Here is a 10,682-nt window from a genome sequence, read left to right as displayed (position 1 = left end):
GAGTCACAAAAAGGACATAAAAAGATATCAGAAAGTGAGGACGTGGGATCATCGGTGGAAGTGACCATCTTGGGGATTTCACAATAAGATAGTTACTTGTTGTGGACCAAATAAATGGGAGTTTTACAAAGGTCTTAATTACCAGAAATTGTGATGCTTAAAATTTATTTTCAGAAGTAAAATTATTGGAGGAAGAGCTAATCCGTCAAAGGTAAAACGAATGCATAAATAAATACAGTAGTATGCATATTCAAGGAGCTGGACAATAATGGATTCTCCTCTAGAGAATGAACTTCAAGAGATCTTATGAGGTTGGGTTGATTGACTTAAATAAAACTACAGTGAGATAAAAATTTACCAGGAACGTAAACATTTGTTTATACCAGACCTTTGACATACTCCTGAACGTAGTACGTTTTTTTAGTATGAGGAATCGTCAAAGAATTTCCCTACGACTGCTGTCTCACACTTCAATATACCTACTAGAGTCCATTTTCTAACTGAAATAATGTCCATATTATTTATTTAGCCCCTAACTATTACTAAAACATTATTTAAGTCAGTTAAGCCTTAAAACACATTACAAACTGTTCAATCATTGAACACGCATATTAACCTAGAAACGCAGAGAAAGCGGAGCGTTAAAGAAGCTAAACAAAAGGTGAAAATTGTCCCCTCCCCTTGTAATTTGATGGGGAGCGCGCCCGCGCTGCACGCGCCAGCAGGGAGGGGGGTGCACCTTGCGGACAGTTGGTCGGCGTGCGGCCCGCTCGTCCGGAACCACTTAATAACTGCATATGGTGCCTTGGACCAACCCTTGCCAAATATCTCTTAAACACATTATTTAGTAAAGGAAATTGGTATTGGACGATTAGCCTGCAAGTCTAATGCCTGCAGTCTAGTTAGTGGGAGTTGCAGCGTCACGCGTTATGTAGCATTACGCGTTACGAGCGTCACGGCTATGGAGAGTAAGTATAGGGACACTTCCTTGTGATTACGTCCTTGGGGATCTTCAGGTATAATCCCCTTTCTGAAGATTAGACTAACTACCCACTACTTAATACTCGAGGAGAGCAAACTTTTGGGTAAACATGTCTCTCATTCATTACCCAATAAAGAGTATTACGACTCGAACTCTCTAACCTTTTTTCAGAAAAATTTGTTTAAAATACATTAACTATGGAGTTTATAGTTCGACCCGTGAATTTACGTTACAAAAATTGAAGAATCTTGTTCTTCAGGAGGCAACAGCTTCGTTATACTTTTGAAAGTACCAGCTACTATTTCGATTGTAGCTTATACACAAGATGGATTGATGCAACACGTCAAAACGTCGGCTAGTTTTTTCGCCGGTTTAATGCAACAACCAAGGTGAACAATTTCAATGGTTGATAATTTAACGTCGTGATCATCCCCCAAGATTGAGTCTTCTTTAACCGTAACAATCCACCTTCTATAGTCTGTATGATGGAACCTGTCTCCTGGGCCTATGTCTACCTGGGACCGGCTCGGGCCTTAAACCATTGGCCAGTCTTCAGGTAGAAGAAGGGGCAAGAGACAGGTTACATCATACAGACTTATGTAAACATTTACCAAGATTGAAAACTGATTTATCCCCTTTCTGCATGGAAAATTGCCTACTCGTTCATTTCATTTTCCACAAGTACTGTGGCAGCTCTACAGTTCAACATTTAGGTACCGTTATACCCTTCTCACCAATCATGCACTGGTTTCAAAATACAACTTTTCAATTGCAGTGCAAATTGAATGTATTGATAGTGTGCTCGAATTTCATCTACGAGAATCGCTCTTTATGCAACTAACTATTTTAGAACACAACAGCACAACAGTGATGGCTATAGTTATGGGAAGTAAATGATCATTTCTTATAATCTTAGTAACAGGGATAAATTACTTATTTTTCCCTTGATCACAGTTTTTCATTCTCTATTTGTGTGTATTGTTTCATTTGGAAGCATATTTCGAATGTAAATCATATATTTTTGTTTAACCTTTTAAATATAAAGAGAATTATACGTTACTTAGCTTTTACATCTTGATAAAAAGTATCGTACATAAATAACCGTCTTGAGAGGCTCTTCCTCCGGGAGGAGGTTTCTCAGCGCCGAACCCGCCATGGAAGTCTCCTTCTTCACTTTCTCACAATTAGACTTGAGTTGGGAAGGAGAAGCTCCTCGTACTTCGGTCCAAAGCTGCATTTGACTACCCCTACTATGGCCTCAAAAAATATGCCTTACCATCTTATAGGGTAAGAATCAAAGAAATATACTCTGACTAATATTAACTTATTTTTTAGATTGTTTTTTTCTTATTTTCTTCCCGTACTCAATCCTGAAAGTGTGAAACTCGCTTTTATGTGTTCGTCTTTGCCCCGCACATTAATTTTCATATAGGCTAATGATCGTGAAGCCTACCCAAGAAAATCCCTCTTCCTCTACTGGCAATGAAATATTTCTTATTACTAAACCAAATGACTACAGAAAAACGGACCAACTGATTGGTTCGGGCACAGTTTCCGTCTACCTGGGATCACAGATTCGTTAACTCAAACTGTTTGATGTTTAACTACGTCTACTTATTATTAGCAAGTTCCTAAACTGCGTAGTTAACTTCTTAATAGTAAATTAATTCCCACCACAGGACTTACACCTGATGCGGTGACGGAAGTAGGGTGAAACTGGAGCTACTCGCTCGACCCTTGGCTTCCTTCCGGCGGGGCACACGCCCCCACGCGCGGGAAGGTCAGGGGTCGGTCCTGGGAGGGTGGACCTGAAGAACAAGTAGAGTAAATCGTTGACCCTTCAAAGATACGAAACCGTATCAGGGTTAAGTGGTAATCATGGCAGCCTATGTTTTTACTTTTTTTGTTTCAGCAAATTGATATTGAATTACTGATTACTTATTTATTAAACATGAATGACTTAGCTTAAATTAACAGCTTGAACTTAACATTGATTTTAAAATAATAAGACGTTTAACAACAGACGAAATATTTTACAATCTCAATACATTTTTTATATAGGTTTAACAATAATCAGTTATCTATAATTAGTAGGAGCTGAAGTCTAAATAATCTTCGACTGTATTAATATCTAAAATGTTGTGAGAAATCTACGTTAAGATGTATTTTAGTGTTATTCAATATTGAATATCAGGAAAAGATGAGTATGTATCTGGAAAAACCATTTAACCAGTTAAAGTTGGAACCATGTTAATTAAAATTAATTGCAATAGATTACTTTTATAGATAGTTATAGCCTGGTTGAGGCATGTAAATCAATCTTTATTGAATAGATATACAATTATAAAATTAATGTGTTTTAAATATTGTAAATTAGTAGTTTAATTGGACAAATAAGTCTTAACATTTCATAAATTACTTTTATACTAGTAATTTTTCATTTATTCTTGGCATGTAATTTTTTCAGCATTAGAGATAAGGTTTGATAAGCTTTGATAAGGTTATTATATTTGCCGTTTTGGTTTGTAGACGAGTTTTGAGGCCCCTAAAATGTGCAATTTGCGCACGGGCAACTCGTATTTAAAAATTTATTAACAACTAGTAATAAACTAATTGACATTAATGGTAAAACTAATTTATATAAAAGACTCCCGCTCACGTGTGGATATATGTGACACGCAGGGAACAACTATGCGTTATGCAACGCTGAATGCCATAACTGATGGCTATGTCCGAGTATATAAGCTCGCTGGACTGAACAGACAGCACACAAACCATCCTCAGCAACATGATGAGGTGCCTTCTAGTCCTTCTTCTGGTAGCTGCAGTCTTTGCCGAGGAGAAGAAAGCTGACGACAAGAAGAACAAGAAGAGAGGAATTTACGACTTCGGTGGTCACGATTTTGGACACCACAACTTTGAAGGTGATTTTGGGGAGCATGACTTTGAAAAACACGATTATGGTGGACATGATTTTGGAGGTCAAGACTTTGGAGGCCACGACTTTAGCAATCATCGCCACCACGAGGTGAAGACCATCACGATAGAGAAGGAGGTGAAGGTGCCGTACCCGGTCCACGTGGAGAAGAAGGTACCGTACCCTGTCAAGGTGCACGTCGAGAGGCCGGTCCCATACCCTGTGGAAAAACCTTACCCTGTGACTGTGGAGAAGAAAGTGCCTTACCCGGTCAAGGAGTACATCCCTAAACCTTACCCTGTCGAGAAGACCATCCATTATCCAGTGAAGGTTCCAGTTGACAGGCCATACCCCGTGCATGTTCCAAAGCCTTATCCCGTCTACGTAGAGAAGAAGGTGCCATACCCTGTAGAGAAACACATCCCTTACCCGGTCAAGGTGCATGTCCCCCGGCCTGTCCCATATCACGTTCCTGTTGTCAAACACGTGCCTTACCCCGTCGAGAAGAAAGTTCCTTATCCCGTCAAGGTGCCAGTTGAGAAGCCAGTCCCCTACCCTGTGGAGAAGCCTTACCCCGTCTACGTAGAGAAGAAGGTTCCCTACCCGGTGGAGAAGGAGGTGCCGTATCCAGTCAAGGTTCCGGTTCACATCCCGGTCCATGTCCATGAGCATCATGACCATGAGGAACATCACTTTGGGGAAGAAGTACACCATGAGCATGAGGAACATGGGTTTGAAAGCTCTCACTCGTCTGGTCATGAACTGTAAATGCTTATCTGATTTTATACTGCATGAAATTACAATTTTGCAAGGAACTGTTATTTGTTTTGTAATAATAAAATTGTTTGTGTTTTATTATTGGAATACATTATTTGTATACAACCCTTTTATTTTGGTTCATACAGTATAGACATCCCATCTATATAGGATTGTAGCCATTTTCCTTTTTCATAAAAAAAAAATATATTTGAATGAGCCACGCAGTATTAAATTCTATTTCGACCTAGTGTTAGTTGATGTGAGACGAAAGATGGTATAGCTTTAAGACACTCGTCAACATTTTCACCAAGCAAAACTTATATAATTGGTTAAAGTTAATCAACAGATATCAATAATTAACACCAGCATATTCTTTTGGTGTGCCAATTAAACTACGTTCTAGTTGTTTTTTATCTGGTGACAACTTTAACATGAGAATGAAAAGTCTAGCTCAATAAATATAACACATGAAATGAATAATGATTATCTGGTTCATTTTGACAGCTAGTCCTAAGCATTTTCAAGCCATTTTTGTCTGGGGCAATACAACATCTTTTTTCTTCTTTGTAGTTGAAATGATTTTTTTTACTGAGCACTAATAATAGTTGTTGTAGCACTATGCCTTTGATACAAGATTTCACATACACTCTTTTTTACATCATAAACCAGTAGATGTTAGATATGAAATGTGTATGATAAAGAGTAAACTCAAGTAACATCATGATGTATACCCCCTACTGTCGCAAGCGTTTGAGTGACAATCCTTTCTAACTGATTTGTCGATCTAATCAAAACTAAAATTATCGACGAAATTGAATCTTACATATTGGGTTTTAAACTTCACTGCTATTGTGCCTTTTTTTGTTAAAATTGTGATTTAATATTGAATTTTCTCAAAATATCAATCAATTCAATCAATCTATCAATCAATCAATTATTTAAGATGAGGACGCCACTGTGCGTATTTTAACCCTAGAAACCCTATAATGGTGGAATTGTATCAAATAAATTTATAAGCTGTATTTCAGAATTTGTATTTAGAAGCGTTATAAGTTTATTTTATCAGCTTCTAACATAAAAGGTACATCTGACCAAATTACAATTGGTCGCGCAAAGCGAGCCAATCTCATAGTTTTTTTTAGCTGAGAACATTCCATTAACAAGTAGGCCTATAGACGACAAAACTCAAGAATCACGGTTCCATGAGGGATTCGAGTATATCAATACCAGACTGGTTTCATTCTAGCCCCTTTAACATAATATTTCTAAGTCCGTAAGGTTTGTTTGACAAAAAACACGCGACCGTGGAAACAGTTGCACAGATGCAGTACATTTTAATATTTACGATAATATTGTCAGACGTTGTTTTTTTAGCAGGATTTAAATTGTCGTTTAAAATAATAATAGTAATGATCTAATACTCCAGAAAATAACATAATTGTAGACCTATTGGTACTTAAATAAAATATACAGAGTGAGTTTTTAATGATTCCCCCCTCTACTTTTTTCTACATTTCTTAAGATATCAACTCCGGACCAGGTCAGATCATTAAAGACTAGTAAGTACTTAATTTTGACTGGGTATAAATCTTTGACCGCTATATTGGATCCGCCATATTGGATACAAAAATATTTTCACATGTAAAGGTGGGGTTGTGGCCCATCGTTTCAAACTAGCTTTTTACGCTAAATACGATGCTGCAATCTGTTTTTCAAAATCTTAATCCGTTAAAAAGCTATTAGGAATTTTCTAAAATAATATTTTGTATCCAATATGGCAGCTGAAAATATCTAAGTCGTCGATAAGAAGAAAATATGGCCCGAAAATGGCTTTTCCTATCAAATAATTGAGACTACGGGCATATTTTAACATTAGGGTATAAAAGAACTGATTAAAAATAAACTTTCAAAATTCATTATACATTTTCAACGGATCAATATTTTGAAAAACGGATTGTGGCATTGTACTCGGCGTAAAATATTAGTTTGAAATGGTTGGCCACAACCCTACCTTTACATTAGAAAAAAACACTTTGTATGCAATGTGGCGGATCCAAGATGGCGGACAAAAATGTATACCCAGTATAAATTAAGTACTTACTACTCTACAATGATCTGACGTGATCCAGAGTTGATATCTTAAGAAATGTAGAAAAACGTAGGGAGGGGGAACTCATTTAAAACTGTATAACTTAAGAATTTTAATTATTGGTACCAAATTAAAACATAGCAATTTCCAAAATACAAAATAGCTTTCTTTCAAAATGTTAATGTAAGGTTGTAATGGATTATGGGTGAATTGACTACGCTAAATTGGATTTTCGTCGATAATGACATATTAGATATGATAAATTTCATTTTTTCTGTATAACATTGTTTAATAAACCACTATAAACTGTAGTTCAACCATCGTGGCAGCAAACCTGAGTACTCACCGACTCGAGTGTATCTAATAGCATGTTCTCTAGCTATTAACTTATTCAAACAAAATTGTACGAAGCAACCATTAACTTGCTTAATGGTGTGACGAAGGTATTTATTTACATCAGTTTCTAGGTCTAGGTTGGAATATTTCAACTTATAACAGACTTAGTATATAAAAAATGTGAAAGATGATAAATTTTTTTGTCGAATTTCTTTGTTTTTGAGAGTTTACCAAATCTTTAAATTGGCTCAAATATTAGGGTGGCCTTGGATCGGAAGTGAGCTTGGACTCATAATAACTTGGGCCCATTAGCACATTTACAGGTTGGCTGTTATATTTTTGAGATGATTTCAATTAATTTTGTGTAGAAATAAAAATAACTAAACGTCCAAGGGTTAGCTGATATGTCCAAAATTACGAAGAGACTTATTTTTGAATATGTAAATGGTATAGACTCTTTATAGTACTTATAAAATAGTAAAAAAATCTAAACTATATTTTTATGTTAGGAATGTTTTTATTCACTTATCGATTTGCTTTTGAATAATCATACTAAACAAAAAAACTTGTGAGGTAGGTCCACTCGCCATTTAAAGCCTAAAATGGGAAATAATGTTTACAGAAAATATCAGTAAACCAAGTACTGATACTCCGCATTGCACATTAGACAACTCGTTGTAAATTGATATACGTAAATTACACATCAAATCATAAATATATGGAATGGATGAATATTTCTAATTTCAATATACTTTTCCATTGTAAATTATTTGGTTGTTCAGGTGCTTGTAAGTATTAATCTTGAATTCCATGTATTTTTTAATTATTTTTGATAAGGACAAAATGAAATCTTAAAAATAAACACATAGGTGGACTGAGCTGGTAATACTGTAACTATCTTTCTGACCTGTTCAGTATAATGCTGGTTTAAAGTAACATTATTAGGACTAAATGAAAATTTGAAAGGCCTGAGTGTAGCCCCTTTGTTATTCAAAATATAGTTACTCAATATCTGCTATATAGAACTGCACCGACTGATTTGTATAGTCATGACAGAAAGCTTTCAAAAAAATATTTGGATATGATTTAAACTGTTGGGAACACATAACAACAATTAACAAGATTAAATTTATATTTTTAAACCACAATATAAAACATTTTTACAATGAAATAAAGTGACTATTCTCACTATTAGATAACTGTATAATAGTATTAATAGTTTGCGGCCAACTAAATAGAAGGAGCTTATATGGCTATTTACCTCATAATTAAGGATATTACGACACAATCTATGAAACAAAAATATGATGCAAAACAGAATTCGTTGTAGCCTAGACTTATTTATTTCCGTGTATTTCATTTAGTAGACTAATTACATTATGACACACATTTTTAAACCACATTTGTTTCTATGTTGAGTAACTGAAGCCCTTGAATGAAATGAAGGCCATCCTAGAAATGATATTGATGTTCTTGATGGAAACCATCAAAGTGATGTCCTCCGAAGTGATGTCCTCCGAAGTGATGTCCCTCGTGCTCGTGATGCTCGTGGACATGGACCGGGATGTGAACCGGAACCTTGACTGGATACGGCACCTCCTTCTCCACCGGATAGGGAACCTTCTTCTCTACGTAGACGGGGTAAGGCTTCACGACAGGGTAGGGGACTGGCTTCTCAACTGGCACCTTGACGGGATAAGGAACCTTCTTCTCAACGGGGTAAGGCACGTGTTTGACAACAGGAACGTGATAGGGGACAGGCCGGGGGACATGCAACTTGACCGGGTAAGGGATGTGTTTCTCTACAGGGTAGGGCACCTTTTTCTCTACGTAGACGGGGTAAGGCTTGGGGATATGCACGGGGAATGGCCTCTCTACAAGCACCTTCACGGGGTAGGGAATCTTCTTCTCGACAGGGTAAGGTTTAGGGATGTACTCCTTGACTGGGTAAGGCACTTTCTTCTCCACAGTCACTGGGTAAGGTTTCTCCACAGGGTAGGGGACTGGCCTCTCGACGTGCGCCTTGACAGGGTACGGTACCTTCTTCTCCACGTGAACCGGGTATGGAACCTTTACCTCCTTCTCTATCGTGATGGTCTTCACCTCGTGGCGGTGATGGTTGCTGAAGTCGTGGTCTCCAAAGTCTCCACTACTGAACTCGTGTCCACCGAAGTCTTCTATTCCTCTCTTGTCATGTTTCTTCTCTTCTTTCTTCTCTTCTATCTTCTTCTCCTCGGCGAAGACAGCAGTCACCAACAACAAGACTAGAAGACGCTTCATCTCCGCTGATGTCTACAGACGAGTGTGTCTGGTACCTAGGGTCTGGTGGGTTTTATACAGTTTCAGTCTTATAACTCCGTATGTTGGTCAATGCAATGCAGGCGCTTCCTAATTCCACGTCAGTATGGTTTCAATTTACGGTTCGTTACTCCATTATAATATTCCGCCGTATAGTGTTTGTGTAAGAGTAAATGTTCTTCTTATACATGAAATACACCGTTAATCCGTTGACTACTATTAGTAATAAACTAGCTGTGTGCCCGTTCTACGCACGGGGATCTCATCATAGTCAGTTAAAACCTTCTTATATACTAAAGCACAGCAGTTGGTTTGCATATTTTCAGATATGCTGACAAAACTATTCCTTCGCAAATACAGTATCTGACAGTTTCAAGCCAAAACTAATGCTTCGCAATTAAATGTCACCCGGATCTTTTTGGTCCATATGTTAAATGCAATGATTAAACTAAAAAAACTGTATCAGCATTCTTGACACATACTTTCTCCCATAAGTTTGTCAACAACCTTTGGAAATGGGATTTGTACAATTTTGTTCAGAATTTAAAGGATTATAACATAATGGTTAAAGGTATTTAAGGTACTACCTCAAACTCATAATTTAACACTTTATTCGGGTTGACATTTTCATTTTCAATGTGCTCTTGTCCTTTCCGTGAAATACTGAGAAATAAAGGACATTAATGCGTTACCAACAGACATACACACAAAAATACAGAACTTAATTAGGGAATTTGCTACGCTTTAAGCATAAAAAAGTACATATAAAATTAGTATTTGAAATCTTTGTTAATGTCATAAAATTTTATCATAACAATTTATATTTGCTATTGCTTGGACCGGAGATGACCCGAAATTCTGTCGAAATGCTATCTGAATCGGTTTGCTATATGAAATGAAGTACAGTAGGCCTACTATAGACGATTTAGATTGGTGATTTATAGTAAAAATTACCAAAATAGACCACGAACTATTGATACATAAACAACGTTCAAAGCGTTTGAACAATTCATGATGGTTTGCTGAATAAATGTTTTACTAAAATGCGTTATCGCTTAGCATAAACTAACAATTTGGAATCCAGACAGAAAAAGCAAAAAATATACAGTTAAGACATCAATAAATTGGATAGGCCTACGCCTGTAATAAATAAGGTGCAACACCACTAACTAATTTGTAAATTACTGTGATGTGTTGGTACGTAAAAATGATTCTTGCTGCTACCAATGGTTAAAAGGAAAAGAACCAGTACCGTACCAAAAACAACGTTTACAGTTAAGAACTGTAGTACATCCGACCAA

At 36.7% G+C, this 10,682-nt stretch overlaps 1 protein-coding gene across 1 annotated transcript; it reads left to right on the top strand.

Moving 5' to 3' along the window:
- Positions 1-3,769: 3,769 nt before the first annotated feature.
- On the top strand, positions 3,770-4,787 carry LOC128988825 (uncharacterized). Its single transcript, XM_054410504.1, has one exon. It carries the CDS (start codon positions 3,771-3,773, stop codon positions 4,665-4,667), a length of 897 nt encoding a protein of 298 aa, XP_054266479.1. The 5' UTR covers position 3,770; the 3' UTR covers positions 4,668-4,787.
- Positions 4,788-10,682: the final 5,895 nt, after the last annotated feature.

This window comes from Macrosteles quadrilineatus, unplaced genomic scaffold (genome assembly GCF_028750875.1).
Source record: "Macrosteles quadrilineatus isolate MER2022 unplaced genomic scaffold, UCM_ALF_1.0 Scaffold_3__2_contigs__length_128488019, whole genome shotgun sequence".
NCBI classification, from domain to species: Eukaryota; Metazoa; Arthropoda; class Insecta; order Hemiptera; family Cicadellidae; genus Macrosteles; species Macrosteles quadrilineatus.
Note: the sequence above shows the minus strand (reverse complement) of the source record. Positions and strands in the feature narration are given on the sequence as shown.

Coding starts and splice junctions, on each gene's coding strand:
- LOC128988825 (XM_054410504.1), top strand. CDS start 3,771: ATGATGAGGTGCCTTCTAGTCCTTCTTCTGGTAGCTGCAGTCTTTGCC.